A 22,267-nucleotide genomic window follows, 5' to 3' on the forward strand; every position below is an offset into this window, starting at 1 on the left:
ATTTGTACACCACTATTTCACAGCTAAGTAAGGTTTGAGAGTTTACATGGTATAGGAACTATAACCATTAATCATCAGCACCGCCATACTGAGTTTTAGGTGCGGATTCTGAAGAAGAAAACAACCACCACAAAAAAAAGAATATATAATACTGTGTGGCCTCTGCTGCAGAAAACGCCTTGTGTTCTGGATTCCCACAGCTAATTATAAAGGAGGAAAAAAAAGTAGAAATAAACCAAACAACAACCCCAAAGTTGGCACATTCAGGAAGTTAAATAGTATACATGGAAGGATACCATTTTTTTGTCTTCTCTTTCCTGGTAAAATGCTCCTCTTCTTGGAACCTTCTCCATCTGATGACAAGTCTTCATAAGCAGCCCTGGACAGTCTCACACTGTTAGCTTCTTGCCTTGTGCTTTTTTCCCCCCCTGCCTTCCCCTGGATGTTAAAAAAAAAGGAAGAAACGAGAGAGAAAGAGAGAGAGAAAAAGAATGTACAAGTTGTGTGCGTGTGTTCGTTCAAGAGTTAGACAAGAGAGGCCCAGGCTGATGTTGGCAAGAAGGCTTCCACGAACCCCTGGCTGGCAGAGGGTTGGTGTTAAGAATCTGCGCGTGGTCTTTATTTTGGGGGTGGTGGGGTGGGGTGGTGGTGGGGTTCTGGGGAAGGAGGTGGGGAGCTGTCCCCCAGGGATGATGGATGGGAGGTCCCAGCGCTCAGTCCTTGTACGCCCGCGTCGGGGAGGTTCCTTTGTAGAAGATGTTTCTGGTGTTCTCGGGGCTGGTGCTTCGCTCGGGGATCAGGATGATGTTGCCTTTCCTGCGCAGGGTGGAGTCGCGGGAGGAGGAGATGGACAGCGTCTCTGAGCCCAGCTCGCTGCTGCCTTCCACGGGCGTGACGCGGATGGTGGTGAGGGCCTGGTGGTGGTGGTGGTGGTGCTGCTCGCTGTTGGCGTCGATGTTGCTTCGTTTGCGGTCTCCGGAGCCGAAGCTGTCTTTCAGGGACTCGCAGCTCTCCGAGTCCCGGTTGAGATCGTTGAGCTCGTAGGTCTGGCGCAGGCTGCCCTTCTCGGGAGCTTTCCATTTCCAGGAGCCGCTGCCCTCGCCCTCGGCGGCGGTGGAGGGGATCTGGATGATGGGAGGCCGGTTGTTCTCGGGGTGGGCCTCCACTCTCACGATGCCTCCTCCTCCTCCTCCTCCGCCGCCGCCTCCACCACCTCCTCCTCCACCGGGCGGCTCGTGGTCGGTGAGGGTCTTGTAGCGGATGGAGCCGGTGCAGGAGACGGTGCTGCCCTCGGTGCTCTTGGGGCTGCCCTGCAGCACGCCCTGCTGCTTGGACATGGCGATCACCTGCATGATGCGGGGCTGGCTGTTGCTGCGGTTGCAGGCCACCGTCTTCTCGGCCGCCTTCAGCCACTTGGCCCGGGCCGAGCTGCTCTTGGGGGACGCGCCGTGGATGTTCTCTTGGGTCTCCTCCGGGATGTGCACCAGCTGCGACGAGCCGGGCCGGGACTGGATGGACACGCGCGGGCCGCCGCCCGCCAGGCTGTTGGTACACCCCGGGGGCACCGCGCCCCCCTGGATCTTCAGGTACTGGTTCTGGCCGGGACCGTGGTGATCTCCGTTGACCCCGACCCTGGACGGCTCGGAACTGGACCTCATCTCGATGGAGCGGGGCGGGGACTGTCCCGGCTCGAGGTCCATCACCTGCAAGGACATCTTCCGGCTCTCGTTCTTGCTCTTCCACTGCGTGAGCAGCTGCTTGGAGCGGGCCGAGTCCATGGAGGCGTGGATGCTGGCGTTCCTGCGCACCGGGTCCTCCACCGATGGGGTGTTGGCCCGGGGCAGGGTGTTGCTGAAGGTCACCATGTTCTCCTTGCCCATGGGGCTGCGGGGAGTGATGATCTGCACGTCGGCGTTGGCCCGCTTCAGGTTGCTCAGCGAGCTGCAGTCGCGGGGATTGCGGCTGAGGATGCCCTCCGGGTGTGCCAGGCCGTCGCTGCCGCCGCCTCCTCCTCCGGCCTTGGCTAACACCACCCGGCCCGAGTCGGCCGTGAGGTCGGCCAGAGATCGCAGGGCCTCGCGGTGCTGCAGCAGGCTCTCTTCGCTGGGGAGGAAATTCCCCACGGCGTACAAGCCCTGAGGGGAAAGGAAGCGGGACAACCCGTCAGTCTCTAGCCCACCAACCCCCCCCCCCCGGAGGGGCGGGGGGAAAATTTCCTCCTAGGAGTGTTCTCTCTGCTTGGGCCAGAGGACACAAGCCTGCCCTTCCTTCCTTCCTTCCGAGGGGCCTGCAAGTGACAAGACGCAGGGCAAGTACCACGACCTGTAAAACGAGATCGTGCACTTGTGGATTTCTTCCTCCACCCCAGAGGATGCTTTTGGCCTCTACTTTATGCCTATGTTGAGAAGGAAGGGCAGAAGGATGAGGGAAAAATAAAATCAGGACTTCTATTCCCCCCCACCTTCCCATCTGAAGCAATCCATTTTTCTGGGTTTAAGAACTTCTTGCTGAGTGACATCTCAAGTAGCTTCAGTGATTTATTTAACCTGCCATTTTCAATCACTCCTTATGAAAAGGAGGAGATATACAAGATATACAACCGTGGATCATTCAGAAAACAGCACATCTGTGTGTGTGTGTGTGTGTGTGTGTGTGTATGCCCGTGTACATTTGTCGGTACTGCGATTTGAACTCAGGCTCTTGCACTCTTACTTGGCTTTTTCCGCTCGAAACTGGCATTTTACCACTTGGGTTACACCTCCACCTAGGGCTTTTTGCTGGTCAGTTGGAGATAACGGTCTCTCAAGTTTGTCCAGGCTAGCTTTGAATCTCACTCTAAATATTTCTGCCTCCTGAGCAACTAGGATTACAGGCATGAGCCACCAGTGCCCAGAAATCATATCTAGATTTGAAATGAGATCAGAAATGAAAAAAATGTGGTCCTAGAAGTGAAGACAGATGCCAATCCCCAGACAGAAGCACCACACGCTTTCCTGATATAAATTTGAACTTCAGCTGGAAAATTTGGATTCATTAGTGCTATGCCATGAGCCAGTTTGACTCCAGTTCGGACTTTGTATGCCCACCTAGCAGTTTTTGTTTGTTTTAGACTTGGAAAGGGCCAAATTTCCAATTAAAAAGGTTGTTTTTTCTATATGCAGAGTTTCTAATGTTTATAGGGTTGTCAGCTTTTTGGGACAGAGGTCAGATCTAGCAGGACCAGCGGCGTGTGCTATTTCAATAGAAGACAGCAACTGTCTGCTTTTCAAGTTGAAGGTACTGCATAGCATGGATTTTACATTTTATAGAAAGCTAAACTCTGTGCAGCACAGGCTTAGAAGGAATACATTTCCAATATAACAAAACATGGCACCAATAAGAATGGAATGGTTGGCTGCCTCTGTGCCTACATTATTATTAATTATTATTATTTGAATGAGGGTCTTTCTGTGTAACAGGCTGTTCTCCAACTTGAGATCTTCCTGTGTCAGCTTCCTGAGTGCTAGGATTATAGGCATGTGCCACCATGCACAGCTCCAGCTATCTTAATTTCCGGTGACAATTTTTGTGCAAATATATTGTAAGTAAATTGCACCAAGTATGTTATACATTTTTTTTTCATTTTTTAAAGCTGTAGTTCATCAGACAATAGTAACAAATCACTAACCAAATACAGGGCAATCCCGCCTCCTATTAAAAAGCCACAGTAGACATCAACTGGATGGTTCTTGTACTGAGTGATGCGTGTCAGCCCGCAGATGATGCCACAGATGATGAACGTGAACACCAGGAGGGGTTTTAGAAGCTTGGAGGAGTCGGTTAGCGTGGAATTGAAGTACATCTGAAAAAGAGAAGAAGTGGGGTAAGTATGCCAGAAATCCATTTTCTTAGAAAAGTCCCATCAAATGAAAATGTAAACCAAGTCTCCCAGACACTGCTGACCTCAGCTTTACCATCTGTGTCTCCTGCTAAGGCCCTGTTGTCTAGCAGCCAGCTAACCATGGGGATATATGACATCTTTCACCAAATGATCAGTGTTCTTATTGTATGCATGGAAGCTTGAGAAGGACTGACACAGACTGTTCAGTTAGATATCTTTCATCATCACGTTTCTTTGGGACAAAATTCTAATTTCTTTGGCTCAAAGACTCCATGGGCTATTATAATAATCAGATACAATGACTTTCCATGGCACAACATTTATCAACTCTACGCTGACTTAGAATTTACCAGTGTTACATAAATACTGTCTTTGTAGACTTGATCTCATTCCCTCAAATATTAAAATTAGTTGTAACATTTTCATATTTGAGAGTATCCACCACAAAGTATAATGTTGCAAGGAAAGGCTACAAGGTTAAGTGAATATTGGTAATATAGAAAAATTGCTTTCACTTTCCATTTTTTAATAGTGGCATTTGACTTTTGCTTTCAATGTACCTGCTTAAAAGGTTGCCACATTAAAGTTTGTAATCTAATTAGTCCCCTGGCAGGGTGCTCATTTATCTGATTTTCTGTAGGACACAGTTTATTGTTAAAGAATCAGTTACTTACTGAAATGTACACAGCAGCAAAGGCGGCGAGGGTCGCATGTTGAGAAGGGAAGGACTTTCTGTCAAAGGAGAGGAGGCAGATTATGCCTTTGAACTCAGATACACTGCTAGCCATCATTTCAAAAATAAATGAGTGCTTATAAATAATGGGAGGTCAACTCAAAGCCACAAGGCAAGAAGCAGTAACTTTAACTTATATTTAGATTTTTTTCAAAAAATAAAATGAAACCAATATTAACAAAAACATAACATGGTGCTAGTAACTCACACATGTATTCCTAGCTACTCAGGATGAAGTCCAAAAGGTCATGGTTCAAAGCCAGCCTGGGCAGAAGGGTCTGTGAATATCCATCTCCAAAATAACCATGGTCCAAATGATAGATTACCAGCCAAGTAAGCAGAAGGCCCTGACTTCAAACACTGGTAAAATCTTGAATAATAGACTATTTTATTCAGAGAGAAAGGTTGGAATTTGAGTGTTGGATAATAAGAGATACTGAAAGAGACAAACAAAAAAGAAGGAGGAGGAGGAGCAGGAGGAGCAGGAGGAGAAGGAGAAGGGGAGGAGGAAAGAAGGAGGAGGAGGGAGAGAGGGAAAGAAGGAAGGAGGAGGAAGAAGAAAGGAAGGGAAGAGGAGAAGGAGGAGGAGGAGGAGGAGGAGGAGGAGGAGGAGGAGGAGGAGGAGGAGGAGGAGAAGAAGAAGAAGAAGAAGAAGAGGAGGAGGAGGAGGAGGAGATTTCTTGTAATAAATTAAAAACTATAAAAGTGAAATTCATCATGGTAGTGCTCTCCTAATTTTTGTTATTTATTATGTAATACAATGTAACATGGTTGAGGAAATGGATATGTATATAGACCTGAAAGTACTGAATAATCTTTGAGAACCTGTATATGTGTAATCACATAATTTCAGGTCTTATTTTGCAAGTATAGTTATCAATCTATTTTCACTCTTCAGTAGATCTTTGAGAATTCATTGAATGCTATTCAATTCTTAAATAAGCATTTAATAGCCCAGATCCCTTGATAATTTATATCTCTTGAATTTCTCATACACATTCTCTTGTCACACAAGCTTGCTTTTGCTTTTTTGTATGTGTGCCCTGAGTTCTGGCTCAAAGCTAGCACTCTACCACTTAAGCCACAATACCACTTCCAGCCTTTTCTGAGTAGTTTATTGGAGATAAGATTCTCACAGACTTTTCTGCCAGGGCTGGCTTCTAACGGAATTCCTCAGATCTCAACTTCCTAAGTAGCTAGGGTTATAGGTATGAGCCACCAGCACCTGGCTTTGTTTTTGCTTTGTTGATTGAAAAAACTCAGTGCATTAGTGATTTCCTTATAGTTCAGAAGCTGTTTCGGACTTCTGGGTTCATTCAAGGCAAACAGATTATTACTCTTTTTCAATCTCTGTCAAGGGGAAATTCATATGATTCTCTTGATAAAAGATAGCTGGGCACCAGGAGCTCATATCTGTAATCCTAGCTATTCAAGAGGCTAAGATGTGAGGATCATGGTTCAAACCCAGCCTGGAGAGATAAATCCTTGAGACATATCTCCAATTAACCAGAAAAAGTAAGAACTGGATGCATGGCTCAAGTGGTAGAGCATCAGACTTGAGTGAAAAAGCCAAGTGAGAGTATAAGGGCCTGAGTTCTAGGAACTATACTGGCATGGGAGGGAGATAAACAGGGGCAATTGAAGTAACTAGCTTAAATGTTTAGTCTTCCATTTAAGCCAGCAACAAAAAAACAAACACATAGTAACAGTAAAGCTCCAAAAATATGCTAGAATAAATCAATAGTGGAAACCTAAAACCATAATGAGAGTAGATAACAAGTCATGAGTGGAATTCAGTAATGAGCAGATTAGTAACAAGACTATGAAACTTAAATTCAGAGACCAAGAGAAGTACTTGGATAACATCTGCAGACTTTTGTTACAGTCACTGAAGAGACTGCAAAATTGAAAGCAAAAAGCCCCCAACATTATTATGCCTGAAAAAGGCATGGTGAATATGGTACCCCACACCATTTCTGAATAATAAAAACATCAATCTGTGGTGTTTTTATGTCTCCATTTCTCACCTGCCACTGTTGATTACTGTGAGGTCAGAACCTGAGCATATGTCTTCCACAATGTAGGAATTTTCTTTGCAAGATACATTCAGAGAGGTGTAGTTTGGCTTGCAAACTGTCAGAAAGTAGGGGGCCTGATATCCTGTGGACAGCTGTATAATGTCTGTAATGAGAGCTGTGGAGCAGAGTCCGAAGACATGAACTCCTATAAGCAAAATGAAAAGCATCATTACCAGATTATACCAGCATCAGCATGTTCATGTCACACTAATATGATGACCTAAAAATCACTTGTCATCATTTTCTCCATGTCTGTTTTGAGAACATAGCATAGAACATTCCTAAATAGATCATGTAAAAATGAAGTTAGAGCAATGAGTAATTTGGGGGCAGTTTTGTTCAATAAGATCAATTCTTAACATGATTTACCACTGGCCACTTGTCAGACACTCGAAGCATGTAAAGTCAATTTCCTGTGGGATTTAAGGTGGCTTGAATGGCCAGGTGTTGGTGGCTGGGATATGAGGATCTTGGTTCGAAGCCAGCCTGGGCAGAAAAACATCCACAGCGCTCTTCTCTCCAACTGACCAGCAAAAAGCTGGAAGTGGAGGTATAGCTTAAGTGGTAAAGCAAAAGCCTTGAGCAAAAAAAAGCCAAGTGAGAGTATGAGGTCCTTTGTTCAAGCCCTATTACTGACTAACAATCCCAGGAAGAATATTATGAATAATTTTAAACTCCTGAGTACTTTGGAGCTGCCAAATCTCTTTCCTTATGGTCTTTAACTCCAGCCACAATCAATAAATACTACAGAATCAATTCTTATTCCCTACAAACCACAGGCATGCCAGGAATGCTGATAAACAGGGAAGAGGGCAGGTTAGACTTTGTTATAGAAATAAATGCAACAATAATAATAGCCTGCTTCAAGTTTGGAAATTTGGGGATGATATTCTTGTATCTCCTGTCCAAATTCCAACCTGTGGAGAACCTTTGGGGATCAGTCAACAAAAATCTCAGCTACTCAACTTCTAGGCCTGCCTTACCTCCTTTGCTTGGTCTCCTTCATGGGTCTTGTTCTCTACTCCAATTTGTGTGATCTTCAACTCACCCACTCCTTTCTGGCTGTGTTGATGCCCTTGGCTCCATTCTGACTCGAACCCCTGGATTCTGACTTATGAACTGGGCTAGCCAGCTAGACCCAGAACAATGGCTTGTACCTACTCCATTTTTCATTTTTCTTCTCTGATTATTATAACCTAATCACGTGACTCCAATTCTTCCTTCACGCACTCATCCAAAATTTATGACCCAGAAACTTTATTTCTACGTTCTAATTCCTAGAAGCATACAACATGATGGTGAAGAGAATAAGGATTTGCAGATCAAAAGGGGATAGGGTGGCGGACAGCATTTCAGAGTGTATAAGCATTTGTCCAAAGCATTTTGATATGTTGAGGATAATTTTCTCTGAGATAAGCTATGTAACCTGGAGTTTTCTTTCCCTGAATCAAATACAAGGTTAAGAGGATCCTTATTTTCCAACCACATTAATGTGATACTAAGAAAATGTCTTAAAAAATGGGGATCAAGGAATGATTTAGAGCAGGTATTTCATCTCATGGGAGAGAAGGTTGTATTTGATTATTTATTAGATATTAACTAGTGTTACCTGTTTTTTTTTTTTTGAGCTAGCATATTATAGAGAAGACTGACTTTATAATGACTCATTGAGAATGAATAGAAAACATTCTGGCTTGTGGATTCCATATTGTGGACCATCACTAAAGTTAGCTCTAAAAAAATCTGTGTTATTTTCTTTTTGCCTTGTTTGTTCATTTATCTGTCTTTGGTAGGGTAAACGATGGGCGGGGGGAATGGAAGTGTAAGGACAAAAGATGAATAAATGTAGCAATGCTACTCACTAGACACTGTCTTGAAAATGATCTTTATACCATTTGTAGATAGGGATGGGGGAGGGAAAACTGGGAGAGAGTGAGGAAAGGGGTGACATTGTCTAAAAAGAAATGTACTCTGATTTATGTAACTGTAACCCCTCTGTTCATCACCTTTACAATTACAATACAAGGTTTTTAAATCTGTGATTCCAAGTACATGAAGATGATCTCATCTAATTAGAAGAGATGAAGACTTAGAAACTTATTTGATTCAGATACTCCTTATCTAGGCCTGTAGGCTTCCTATAGTCTCAGAAAAAATAGGAGGTAAAGTTAGAGATCACAACCAAGGGAAAAGGACCACGATGCAGTACTCTATTCTCATATGTGTTCCATTTATGTTGGCCTGCTGACATTGATTCTTTATTTTAAAAATTAGAGCACATTTGGTGAAGCCATTTAAGAGCAAATTCATGCTTCCACCAGAGTGACAACAAAAACACAGAGTTGGGCGGGGGGATGTGAGTTCTCTAAACAAGAACCATACTCCTAAACAACACACTTATAATGCAAAGCCTAAATTTTAGAGTTTTACCAGTTTCTTATATACCATAAACCTTATCACGTGCCCCAAATCATACATCTAAATTATGGCTTTAGAGACTTAATATCTATGATTAAATAGAACATTTCTGTTTGGAAAAGCATTTCTTTTCATTGTGGTTTCCCACACCTACCAACAAATCTGACGGCTCTTCTAAGAAAAGAGTTAAAGTTACAGCCTCCAGCATTAATATTGGGCTCCAGTCCAACTCCATTTCTTCTTTTGGACAGGCAACAATAGAGAATTCCTTCCCCTACCATGATCTGCAAAGATAAAAGGGGGTTCAGGCAAAAGAGTCTTGCGATATCTGTCACAGCAGCAAGATAAAACACATCTCTAGCATCTCTTAACACACCATCAATTTAGCATAGCAGAGATGTATTTTTCTTAAAAGTATATTGAGGTATATGCAGTTTCTTCTGCGTATTTGAGCAAGCATTGAGAAAAAAGTAAGTGGGGTACTGCAAACAGATTTGGCTCAATTGTCTGCATTGGAATGGTTGTGAGATCACCCAGGCACTAGAGCCTGGCCGTAGTAATCAAGCTTTAGACCTTCGTGCAACAATTATTCTCCATCACCAGTCACATGATGATTGATTCTGCCCTAACACTTCCAGCCTTGGCATCCTTCCATCCTTAATTTCATGAAAACAAGATGATGGGGGAAAATGAAAAGATGCCATCATTTGGAGCAGTGACATTTATTGTGAGCAAATCAGATCAATAAGCCAGTTTTGAATTCAGCAGATGGCTCACCCCGTAGAGAGCAAGTGTGAGTGTGGAAGAGTACTATGGGAAGCCTGCTTGTCCCGGACACCCTTCTATGCTTTTTCTTGTCTGTTAGAGTAGACAGGAGCCACATGTGGTTGCTGAGCACTTGAAATGTAGCAAATGGGCTGAATATGTTATTGTATTCAATTGTGTTCCATGATTTTTTAATAAACTTGAAGATGAAGTATTTGTTTCACAGCTTCACCATAAAGATTATAACTATATGTAGGTAGGGTTAGATTTCTTCAGGGGGAACCTCTCCTCAGCGGTCATTATTAGCTTAGCACTTAATTTTTAAAGTACTTAAAGTTCTAGTGTTTATAGTGCCTTTAATAAAAACAATGACAATAAGCCTATGGCATTCAACTTCAAGTGTTAATATTATTACATTTAATTCTACATGGAGGTAATATAGTGTATGCTCTATTAAGAGTCAAGATTCAGCCAGGCACTGGTGGCTCACACCTATAATCCTTAATGGGGTTGAGATCTGAGGATCACAATTTGAGGCCAGCCCTGGCAGAAAACTCCCTATTAGCCTCTTATCTCCATTAGCTGCTCAAAAAATGAACTGGAGCTGTGGCTCGAAGTGGTAGAGCGCTAGCCTTGAGCAAAAGAACTCAGGGACAGTGCCTGAGTTCAAACTTCATGACCACCACCAACAACAAAAAGAGTCAAGATTCTTCTGGATAAGATATTTTTCTACATTATATAGATTATTTATTATACATTTTATATTATATTTATTATTTTGTTGATTCTCATATATTATATATTTTCTATGTAGTATAAAATATAAGACTCATATGTGATTTAATATATTTTAAAAGTTACTGCCAAAAATCACATATGTGAAAATATGGGCATAATAAACTCCTTTAAGATCAATCAATATAGTAATAATCAAAAGGAATTTATTTCAAACTATTGAATATTGAGCTAGCCATAGTTATTTCTTTGCAAATATCTTTCTATTTCATCACTTCAGGTGAGACCTGGAAATACTCTAGGCTTGAAATTTTATTAAGACAGAACCTGACAAAATATACTGTCTATACAGACCAATACAATGGCTATCTCAAATTCATCATTCCAAGACAAGCACTCATTCTTGAAGGACACTGGAGCATGCTTAAGAGAATAATTCATTTCTTCAATAATTCTGCAAACAATTTTGTTTGGTTGTTTTCTTTCCAATTACACGTGTAATGATTCACACCTTGCCCATGAATGATAAATTATCTAGGAATTTATTGGTGCAATGCCATTAGGAAAATGTATTTTATGATACAACACAGTGGCCATGAACTAAAATGACCTTGAGACTACAGGCGTTTTATATTCATTGTTTTAATATGCTAAAACCTCTATGTCAAAGGGGGTGTCAACACTACTGGCTTCATTGTGAATACAAACAGAGGTTTGTTGTCTGTATATTGACAAGTATATTAGCCCAATTGATCTTCTCAAGGGTCAAATCAATTTTCACTTCCTTTTTCTAGATGTAATTACACGGGCTTTCAAAATGACTTGATTTGGTTTAAAGAGAATTTTCAGAGTAAGGGTTCATCCTTCCTAATGTAAATCCAACTTACTTCTGGTTATTTCTACTCTTTCTGAATAGCATGTTAGTCTGTGCAAGACATTGGGGGATTTAGACTGGACAATAAAATTATTTGTTGCTGTTTTCATAGTTTTTGAAGTGTACCTTTTTATGATATTTTGTTTTATGCTGTATCCAGCCTTTAAAGAGGCAATAGAAATGTGTGTGTGTGTGTGTGTGTGTGTCTGTGTGTGTGTGTGTGTGTGTGTGTGTGTCTGTGTCTATGTCTCTGTGTGTATGTGTTATATCATGGATGGATTTTAGATGGGAAGAGATAGGTTTTCTAATGACTGTTCTATGAAAGGTATTGAGAGGAAATATTTTGTCCTTGAAATAAGAAGAGCATGTAATCTGAAATGTCTTTCTTATACAATAAAACAAGCCAATAAAACTATTGCCTTATTTATCAGAGTCTTTAGTGTTTAAATTTCCAATGAATTGCTTTTTAGAAGCTATGCCATATTTGATAATGTTCTACAAGCAGGTGATATAGTCTCCTAAAGTCAAGGTTAGTCATCAGGAACTATAATCAGATTCTAGTAGAAAATGAAATTACATGTATTTGGCCTTAAAATACATAAGAAAGTTGTATTCCTAGGAAGAAATTACATGTAATTTATAATCTATTCATGTAATTTCATGAAGATTTATGATAAACATAGACATTCTGGGTTGTTTCCTCTGAAAAATAATCTTCACAGAACCTAAATGAAGTGCTGGTTTTATTATCTTTGTACAGTAAAAGAGAATTGAACGTTGAAGAATGAAATTTTTTACCTGAAGGATGATTCTGAAAAAAGAGATAACAATCTATTTCACAGGAATGAAAAGCATTTTTACAGTTTTATGTGTAATATTAGGATGATGTCTCAAAGAACAAAAAGAACTCTGGCAAGCAAACACTACAGTTCATACTTAAATGCTTGTATAAAATCAATTATCTTTATTTTGCCCATATAAAGTCCCCTTTAAGGAATCGTTCTTGCTTTTGTGGTGCTTTCTCCCTGTGAATGGGTAAAATATAAGAAGTCTCTCTCTCTCTCTCCTCTTTCTGTCTCTCTCTCTGTCTCTCTGTCTCTGTCTCTCTCTCAAAGCTATTTCTATTTTCTTTATTTGGTAGTTCGTGGGGCTTGAACTCTGGGCCTGGGTGCTGACCCTGAGCTCACCGGCTCAAGGTGAGCACCCTACCACTTGAGCCACAGTGCCACTTCTGGTTTTCTGGTAGTTAATTGGAGATCAGAGTTTCATGAACTTTCCTGCCTGGGCTAGCTTTGGACTGTAATTCTCAGGTCTCAGCCTCCTGAGTAGCTAGGATTATAGGCATGAGCCACCAGTACCCAGCTTCAAAGCCATTTCTAATGATGGGTTCCCTCTGCCTTTTTACTTTCCTCCTGACTATTTTAGCTACAGGTTTGTGTCACCATAAGGATGGAATAAAATGATGTCATTGAAAGTCAAAGGTTAGAATGTGTCTGTTGTCACTTACAAGAATGTGGTTCAGTAATGAGAGAAGTAACTGTGAAGTAAGATAGACAGAATTATGGTCCTAGAACAAGATTACTATGTAATACAATAGGATCAATGTTGAAAAAAAATGTGTGTTTTGGAAGAAGGCCTACAAGACATTGATGTCAAAATGTGAAAGAAGTATAGTGCATATTTGGAGAGAAAGATGTGTAAAAGAAATGGTGTTTGATTCGAGCACTAACAAAATCTGACTCAGTATGATTTACTCAAAATGCATGAGAGCCAGCCAGGTACCGGTGGTTCACACTTGTAATCAGAAATACTCCTCAAGAATCTGAGATCTGAGGATGATGGCTCTTCTTGGGCAGGAAAGTCCATGAGACTCTTATGTCTGAGTAACCACCAAAAAAGCTGAAAGTAGAGGTATGGATCAAGTGGTAGAGCACTATCCTTGGGCAGAAAAGCTAAGCAAGAGCAACAAGCCATGGGTCCAAACCCTACTATCAGTGCACACACACACACACACACACACACACACACACACACACACACACACACCAGCATAGAAGGAAAATGCTGACACCCAGGAGTGCACAGAAGTTTTCATATGGTATTAGAAGTCCTAGGGTGCAAATGGCCCCCTAGTTTGCTCCCCTTTCCATAAAGATGCTCACAGCAGACTTGAAGGACCATGGAATCTCCCCTATACCAAGTCATGGTCAGCTCAGGGGAAGGCGCACATGGTGATCTTCCTCCCTCCTTTCCCAGGTCTCAAGAAAGAAAGCCTCGACCTCAAAGAGCCCAGAAAACATTCTTGGACTTTATACTGAAGATGTGTAACCAGAAAAAGGAGCATGGGGAGTCCAAGGCCACATGTAACAATCTCAGGGAAAGAAGCACTGTGAGAAAAATAGTCCTGGCAGGAAGCAAGCATCGTGATGAGACTTGTTTCCCACGTGACTTGATAAGCAAGCTCGGGGAAGAAAGACTTCTAGATATACAAGAAGAAGCAAATTATCTAAATGATAGCAGTCATAATCCTTTGTGTGGCACTTGACGTGTTTTACTTCAAGCACATCAATTATAATAAATCTGGGCACTATAGCTCTATAGAGAGAAATAGTATCTGCTGTGCGTAGAAAGCGCATATTCTTTCTGCTCTAAGTGACAAGGATTTTTGTAAAGTATTTAGAAAAAAAGACAAAAATTGGTTTTCAGCAATAGCACCCTTTAAAAATGTCTCTCTCCGAACCACGACTACTTCCAAGTATATATTTTTTAATAGTTCTCGTCACTGTGGAGTTTCCGTAATTTAAGTGACATAGTCATTTTGAAGCACTTAATATGAAGTATTAAAGTTCTATAGAAAAGTCAACCTCCAATGTTATCTTCTGAGAAGATATAACTTACATACATAATTTATCTACAGTGTAAATATCATGCTGTTTATTAGTTAATATGGAAGACATTAAAAAAAATCAAATCAGAGCTACCAAATAGTATTGAGTAGAGATCTATGCAGTCTTTTCTAAAACTGCTGCTATATCAGCAGGCCAAATCATCCTAATATTGCATAAAACCTCCACTTAAATGCAGCTTTTAATGATTTAACAGCCCCCTGGTCTGCCGTCCTGGATCATGATCAAAGGAAAGCGAGAGTTCGCACCGAGGGAATGAATGTTATTGCCCTGGAAACATGTCCTCTGCTGTTTAGCTAGTGTTTGGGGTAGAAGAGATGGTTGATAAATGAATTTATCTAAACATGTGTTATTTATGTGTGAAGTATAGATTTACCTATAAAATAACTAAAACCATGGTTTAATTCAGTTCCAGAAGGTTATGGCATTTCTTTATGTATGTGCTCTGTGTGTGCAAATGTAGTTAATGATCTTATGAGTGTGTTTGTGTGGGGCGGGGCAGGTATGAGGTAAGTTTTGATCTAGTCGGTTTTGCTTTATATTTTCTTACTTAAACATTTGTGATGACATATATTAATAGTACAAAGGGCTTTCATCATGATAATTCCATAGATGCATAGAGTTTACAGTGTATATTAAACAGGTTCATCCTCTCTGTTATATCCCTTAATTATTCTTTCCTTCCTTCTTTTTTTTTTCCAGTCCTGGGGCTTGAACTTTGGGCCTGGGCACCGTCTCTGAGCTTTTGTGCCCAAGGCTAGCACTCTACAAGCTGAGTCACAGCTCCACTTCTGGCTTTTTTGGTGCTTAATTGGAGTTAAGAGTCTAACAGATTTTCCTTACCAGGCTGGTTTCAAACGATGATCCTCAGATTTCAGCCTCCTGAGTAGCTAGGATTATAGGCATGAGCCACCAGTGTTTGGTACCCTTCCTCCTTTTTAAACAGTATTTCATGGGTTTTGATATAATATAGATCATACAGAACTACAGATCTATATCAGTACTAGAATTATATGGATCTATATCATAATCTATATCATATATCATATGTAAATCTATCTAAATATGTAATATGCATATATACATATATATCATCTGTATACATTTATATGGCTATAGATAAGATTTATATTTGTATATATCTATATGAGTATATAGATATCTATATATATCCTTATCTGTGTATATATCTGCATAGATCTATGGATCGATATCTGTATGTATGTATATATCTAGAGAGATAAAGATATATATATATATATATATATGCTTCTATACTCTTCATTCCTATCTCAGAACCATCTACTTTCCCCAGATCAATATTCATAATCAAAATAAATTGTAAACAATATTTATGTTTAGGAAAAAATCTTTTGACCATATTATTATGTTTTTTTTCTGTTTTCTATACTTTAGATGGCAAACACATAACATAAAATTTAATAAGTAGATGTCCTATTACTCACTCAAAAATTATAGATTTACAAAGCCATTCCAGAAGGGCTTATACAAGTGTATGTACAGCTTAGTCATTTTTGACATCATATAGTCTTTCTTAACTTTTAAAGCCAATGATTTTAAGCTAGTAATTACATGATGTTGTTGAAGTGGCCCAAAGAGCTGATCTTCCACATTTAAAATCAATAATTCACCTTTTCCTTGTTATATAACACATTACATGATTTTTTTTTTTAAGTTTTCTGGGGCTGACAATGGAATGCAATTGGGTATGTGGTAGGAGCGGGTATAATTCTTACCGTAATCGCAGGTCCAGCAAAAGCCAAGCTAAGCAACATGAGGAAGGGAATGGCCTCCTGGGTTGGCTCGATGTATGGCATGCTGAGGCTCCGGTCATAGCAGCTGAACCCGGAGTGGACGGGTTTGAAGACATCGGTGAGTTCAAGGAAGTAGAGGCTAACGACCGAGGAGGCCAGTATCGGCAACTGAGAATGAAGGACACAGATCAACTCACTCTCTAGACAGCACGTGCGTGCAACCAGTACCGCTTAAAGTGTGAGACAGGTGGATTCCTCTTCCTCTCACACAACTCCTCTCTGGTCCAGGGTGAAAAACCATACATTAGAGCCTAAGTTTCTGTTTTCACAGTTCATCCACTGCTGTCACCAGCCTGCCAGGAGTCTATGCACTTCATCATCTTCCAACTAGGGTTCCACTTACATTCTTCACCTCCTAATCTGCCCATCTGTTCTTTACACAGAATCCCACTGGGTCTTTCAGAAAGATTTCCGCTCATGTCACTCTCTAATTTAACTACCCAGTCAGTTCCCATTCTAACAAGATGCACAATTTTGTTCTTTCTCCAAACCTCTCTGTCTCTCTGTCTCTCACACACTTAGACAATGACCCCACCATTCTGCAAAACCCTCTGCCCATGACAACTTAGTTTTCATGCTTGTCTTATGACAGTCAAATTTATTTCTTGCTAGATGGCCCTTACTTGTTTTCATCATTTAATAATGTATTATCTAGGATGAACTTTGACCCATCCTCTACCTTATCATTATGCTGGGTTTTCCTCATGGTATTTATTAAATAAAATTATCTTGCTAGTTTAGTATTTCACTCATTTACTTTTTCATCGTCCATATTGTCTCCCTGAAAGAAATGCTCTATGAGGAAAGAATACATCAGTATTATTTATCCCTGAGTCCCAGTGATGTGGTTGTTCCTGGAACATGGTATGCATGCAGTGCATTATTTAACAATTTAACAAAGCAATGAATACCTGCTGGTAAATGACTAATGCAATGAATGTGTAAATCCTAATTAATTACAAGAACTAGGTTAGATTTGCCAGATGCAGTCAATAAAAATACAAGTGAACAAAGAATTTCAGATAGCAAGAATAATTTGTAGTATAAGTTGTTCCCATTTAATACTTGGGAGGTAATGTGTCCATTAAAATAATTTATCTGAAATTCGAATTGCAGTGTCCATTTGTTTGTATGGTGACCTTAAACTAGGCACAATGTATTTTCTAGACATATATTTTTTATATAAAATATGTGAATTTGGAAGTGGTGCTATGGCTCAAGTGGTAGAGCGTTCACCTTGAGCTGAGGAGCGCAGGGACAGTGCCCAGGCCCAGAGTTCAAGCCCCATGACTGACAAAAAAAGTGAATTTAATTCATTCAGCCTACAGTGTAGCAGATACTAGGTGGATATTCGCTATAATGCAGTGAATAAAACACAGACTTGGCCACCAAGTACCATAGGCTTTGTGAGAGACATAGCTAAAGACAGAATATTGAATGGTTTGCCTAATGTCTGATGTTTCAGAACCTGAAAATGTGGACTTAGAGAACACTGGAAATGTTGTGGAAGGCCTTCACATATATGGAAGATACGTTTACCTAACCAAACAGGGCATTTCTGAAGATGATGTTATCTCACTAATGATTTCTAGTTCTTTGTCTTTTATAAACATAACTATACAAAGCATCAATATGTTTTCTATTCCCAAGAGGTGGTTTTGTAGTGAGATGAACATTTAAATTTATTGCCAAAATATCTCTTAAGACAGAGACTAATCTTATTTTTAAACTGTCACTAGTGATTACTAATATAAGTGAGTTAATATATGCATATATATGATATACTCATGACACAGATACACATGTATGTATATTTGTGGCAGATATAGTAGCATTTTTACACATTAACCTTTTCATAGTTGCCAATTTTTAGTTACATATTTTTCTATCTATGCTAATAATGTAATATCTTCTAACTGTTCTTCTGCATGTATTGATGTAACACTAAGAAGTCAGAGGCAGGTAAGGCATGAGTTTGAGGCCTAGGATAATAAACAGGTTCTATTTTTTTTTTTTAACTTTTCTATTTCTTGCAGTAGTACATCTTAGAAACCTAATGATTACAGAACAGGAATTTTTTCCTAGTTTGATGTTTATTGCTCTGACTTTAAAAAAAAAGGTATCTTTCAATTTTTGTCTTTTTTCTTTAAAATCATTTTCATTAGCTTCTATTCTATGGGGGAGATTGTACACATGTTTACGATATATTCCAGTAATTTCATCCCTTCTATCTCTCTCCCTTCTCCCCTTCTCCCTTCCAAAAACCAGTTTCAGTGAGTCTTGAAAGAATCTATCTGGACCATATTCATCGTCTTTCACCCTCCTTGTGAGCCTGACTCATTCTTTGTCTTTACATCAATTTTGTTTGGAATGTTATTTGGAAACATATAAATTTATATACTATGTTCTAAAATTGTATTTCACTGCATTTACTCAAGTATTATGAATAACTAATTCTAGCACACCCATCTTTAAAAGTATCTTTTATCCCTGTAATACTTAGCAACAAAAGTTTCTCTTGAGTATGAGAAACTTAGCAGAGAGGTGGTGAATACAGCCATAATTATGCAAGGCATATATTTGAAAATGGAGCTAGGTAACTTGCTGGGTTGGGTGGGGATGGGAGAGATGGGGAGAATGATAGAAGAGCATTGATCAAGATGCATTGCACTAATAAATTATCATGTTGAACTTTAACCCCTTAATACAATTACTTAAAGATAATAAAAATAAATAAGCTCTATCCCCCTCACAATCCTGAAACTTCAGAATATCTCTTTTGTTTACCCATAACTGTTCATCAGTCCTTTTACTTCAGAATTAACATTTTACAAATATTAGAAAAAGAAATCCAGCAGACAGTATTTGCTAACAATAAGAAAGACTATGTAGACTTATTTTGACTGCATTTAAATGAGATCTCAAAGATGAGATTAAACTTATTTTAACAGATCTATGTAGATGGGCATTACAAATTTTATTTTTACTTTTAGGAAAAATAGAGTCAACCAAACTACATTTATACAACAATACAGAAGATAGAAATGATTTGAAGATTAGAAAAGCAGTTTCCCAAGGAAACACTTATTTTAATCATTGCTATCTGCTACACAGCTTGTGAGAGAAAACAATAGAACCATTCTGTTTAATATTATAGTATTTCAAAGATAGTATTTTCAAGACAGGACAAACAAAAGAAAAATGTTTCAAAAGATCCCATTTCTGTAATATTGATCTTTCTGATGCCAACTTTTTTTTTTTGTTGGTCCTGGGGCTTGAACTCTGGGCCTGGGTACTATCCCTCAGCTAGCTCAAAGCTAGCACTTTACCACTTGAGCCACAGCGCCACTTCTGTTTTTTTGAGTGGTTTATTAGAGATAAGAGTCTCATGGTCTTTCCTGCCCAGACTGGCTTTGAACCACGATCCTCAGATCTCAGTCTCCTGAGTAGCTAGGATTACAGGCATGAGCCACTGTATAAATTTGTAGTATGTATCAGTTTTAATAATATTTTTATAGGCTCTGTCATAGCATTTTATCTAGGTCGCTCTGTCATGGCATTTTATCTAGGTCGGACAGCTTACTTGCTTAGCATGCTGGTAATAAGGGCAAATTTGACTTCTCATTTGAGAACATTCATTTGGGTGTCCAGCCTAGAAGAACACATATCAGTTCCATTCTTGTCCTTTCCCATGGCCATGGTGAATTCAGCATCCTGTGGGATGCTCTTGAACTGACTAGGCCCTAGTCACAAAGAACTAGTGAACTAACACATGGTATGGGCAGTTTACCTCTTATTTTTTTCTTTCATCAAGTATCTATTGAGACCCTGTTGGTTCCAGGCCTTGTTCTAGATCATGGGAATAAGGTTGTGATTTAAACAAGGCCTTTTTCTCATGAATATTCATTGTAGTTGAGAAAAAGTGGACAGAAATGAAAAGTCCCATGGTACTTGAGTGCCTGGATTCTTATTTTAGATCATGAAGGCCTAACTTTTCAGCCATTTAAATAGAGACTTGAAGGATGAAGAAAGAATGAGTCATACAAAACTCAAGTAGAAAGCATAATGGAATAGAGAAAGTGTCCCTAGAGTAAGTCAGAGAAGCGGATGTATTGAAGTTGATGGTAGAAGTTAGGATTTTTTTTCCCAGTATAAAATTGGAAACATTTTGGAGGGTTGAATTGGGCTTGAAGGTTTAATAAGCCTTGAAATACCTTTAAAAAAAGACTATTCTGGCCGTTGGAGTGAGAATAGATTACAGTGAGTCTAAAGTAGAGGAGGGTAAAAATTTAGAAAGCTCTTCAAAACTCAGTAATTATTTTGAGATGTTAGGCACAGCTCTAAGTGCAAGGACTATGGAGTAAACTAAGCAGAAAATTCCTTGCACTTATCTGGCTCATGTTCTAGTGGATACATGGCAGACCCAGAAATCCTAGCAAGAGATGAGGCAGAGAAGTAGGGCTATAGAGAAAGTCAGATTCTGGTTATAGTCTGGGAGATAGAAGTGACAAGCTTTTGTTCAGTGACTATTGGAGAAGGCAAAACAACAGAGATTGATTTCAGATTTGAGCAACTGGGCAAGAAATGTCATTTCTTTTTCTGAGCTAGCGAAGACCAGGAGATGGAATCTGAGATTCTATTTCAGAAATGTTGAAAAGTGAGATGCCTCTTATTTTCACATAGCTGACTAGAAGAGACTAGCATGCCATTCTAGAATTAGATTGAAAGGCAGATGTGCATCTAAAAGCATCAGTGTAGAATGATTTGAACATCCGCAGAATGATTTGATTCTGTCTTTTGAAGAACAACACATATACAAGAAGTTTCATTATGTTTATAGAGCAATGTCAGAAGTCAAAGAATATTATTAATGTTACAAAAGAATATTTTAAATAATATTTAAATAGTATTTTTGATAATAATGAAAAGAACATTTTAATACTATTTCTATATTGTAGCTATAAGATGCAAGGGGGTTAGAACCAGTCAATAGATACCCCTGAATAGATAAAGTGTGAGATTTAACACAGCAATATAATTATAAAATAGGATTCATGCTTAAAAACATTAGTAGGTCAAAGCAATTTTAGCAAAGACTGTGGCTACTAAGAAATCTGTCAGTGATCAACACATTTTGATGGGGGAATTATCTACTTATTACAGTATAAGTCTCTCTGCCTGTCTCGGCTTTCTGTCTCTTGTCTTGATTCTCTCTATGTATATACACATACATTATCATGTTACATATATTATATATTGTATGTTATATATACATTATACACACATATACAATTTTATTATTTTATTTTGCCTCAACTTAGGGCCTTGTGGACTCACTTTGCTTTTTTGCTCAAGGTTGGTGCTCTACCATTTGAGTCATACCTCCACTTTCCTGGAGTATAATTCTTTAATTATATTGTGAAGGTTTTTTTTTTTTTTTTTTGCCTTGCAGCCAATACAAAATTTCCTTCCAGTAGTGACAATGATGATCACAGTTTAAAGTTTTATGGTTTATAAAGCTATCTTTACCTTCATTATAATATATTCAGATTACCTACTAAGAGCCCTCAAAAGCAGAGCAGACAAACATACTGACAATTTTGGTGTTATTAAAGGGAACAGTCAGAGTGAACATGTTACATTTATTCAAGATCTAGAAATCTGAGCTAGTTTTACTCAGAAAATGCCAAGTATAGATAAAATTAAAGCAGGACAGAGTGAGTAAGCAAAATTGAAGTTGGCCAGGGAAAAACCAGTTATTTCCTTCATTTATTCCATCAGCTCCTAGATTTTAACCCTTCCAGACCTCCTTTATTATCAGTGAAATGAGGGACCCTTAAATCGCCCTCTGATTGCAGAAAGCTCTAGAGATGGCATGATTTAAGAAAGATTCCTCTTTGTTTCTCTCTCCCTTTTTCACTAGCATGGCCTGACACAACAGCAGGAGCTCTTTTTTTCCACCATGCAATTCATTCTCCAACAAGAGTGCCAGACTAACTTTCCTACAATTGACATCTGACGAGACATTTAATAATGTCCTTCC

At 39.4% G+C, this 22,267-nt stretch overlaps 1 protein-coding gene across 2 annotated transcripts in view; it reads right to left on the minus strand.

Annotated features, from left to right (window-relative positions):
• Positions 1-713: 713 nt before the first annotated feature.
• The window catches only part of Plppr4 (phospholipid phosphatase related 4), a 47,101-nt gene continuing 25,547 nt past the window's right edge, over positions 714-22,267 (minus strand). The window contains exons 2-8 of one of the 2 annotated variants that reach the window (XM_042684076.1): positions 16,147-16,332; positions 9,264-9,393; positions 6,641-6,836; positions 4,555-4,612; positions 3,668-3,841; positions 1,226-2,135; positions 714-1,177 (exon numbers count right to left, since the gene is read on the minus strand). In XM_042684076.1, coding sequence (XP_042540010.1) covers positions 714-1,177; positions 1,226-2,135; positions 3,668-3,841; positions 4,555-4,612; positions 6,641-6,836; positions 9,264-9,393; positions 16,147-16,332 — 2,118 coding nt within the window. The remainder of the gene's footprint in view (positions 1,178-1,225; positions 2,136-3,667; positions 3,842-4,554; positions 4,613-6,640; positions 6,837-9,263; positions 9,394-16,146; positions 16,333-22,267) is intronic. The other variant, XM_042684066.1, reaches the window with a different exon arrangement.

Source organism: Dipodomys spectabilis, unplaced genomic scaffold (genome assembly GCF_019054845.1).
Source record: "Dipodomys spectabilis isolate Male_0828 unplaced genomic scaffold, ASM1905484v1 ptg000002l, whole genome shotgun sequence".
Lineage (NCBI taxonomy): Eukaryota > Metazoa > Chordata > Mammalia > Rodentia > Heteromyidae > Dipodomys > Dipodomys spectabilis.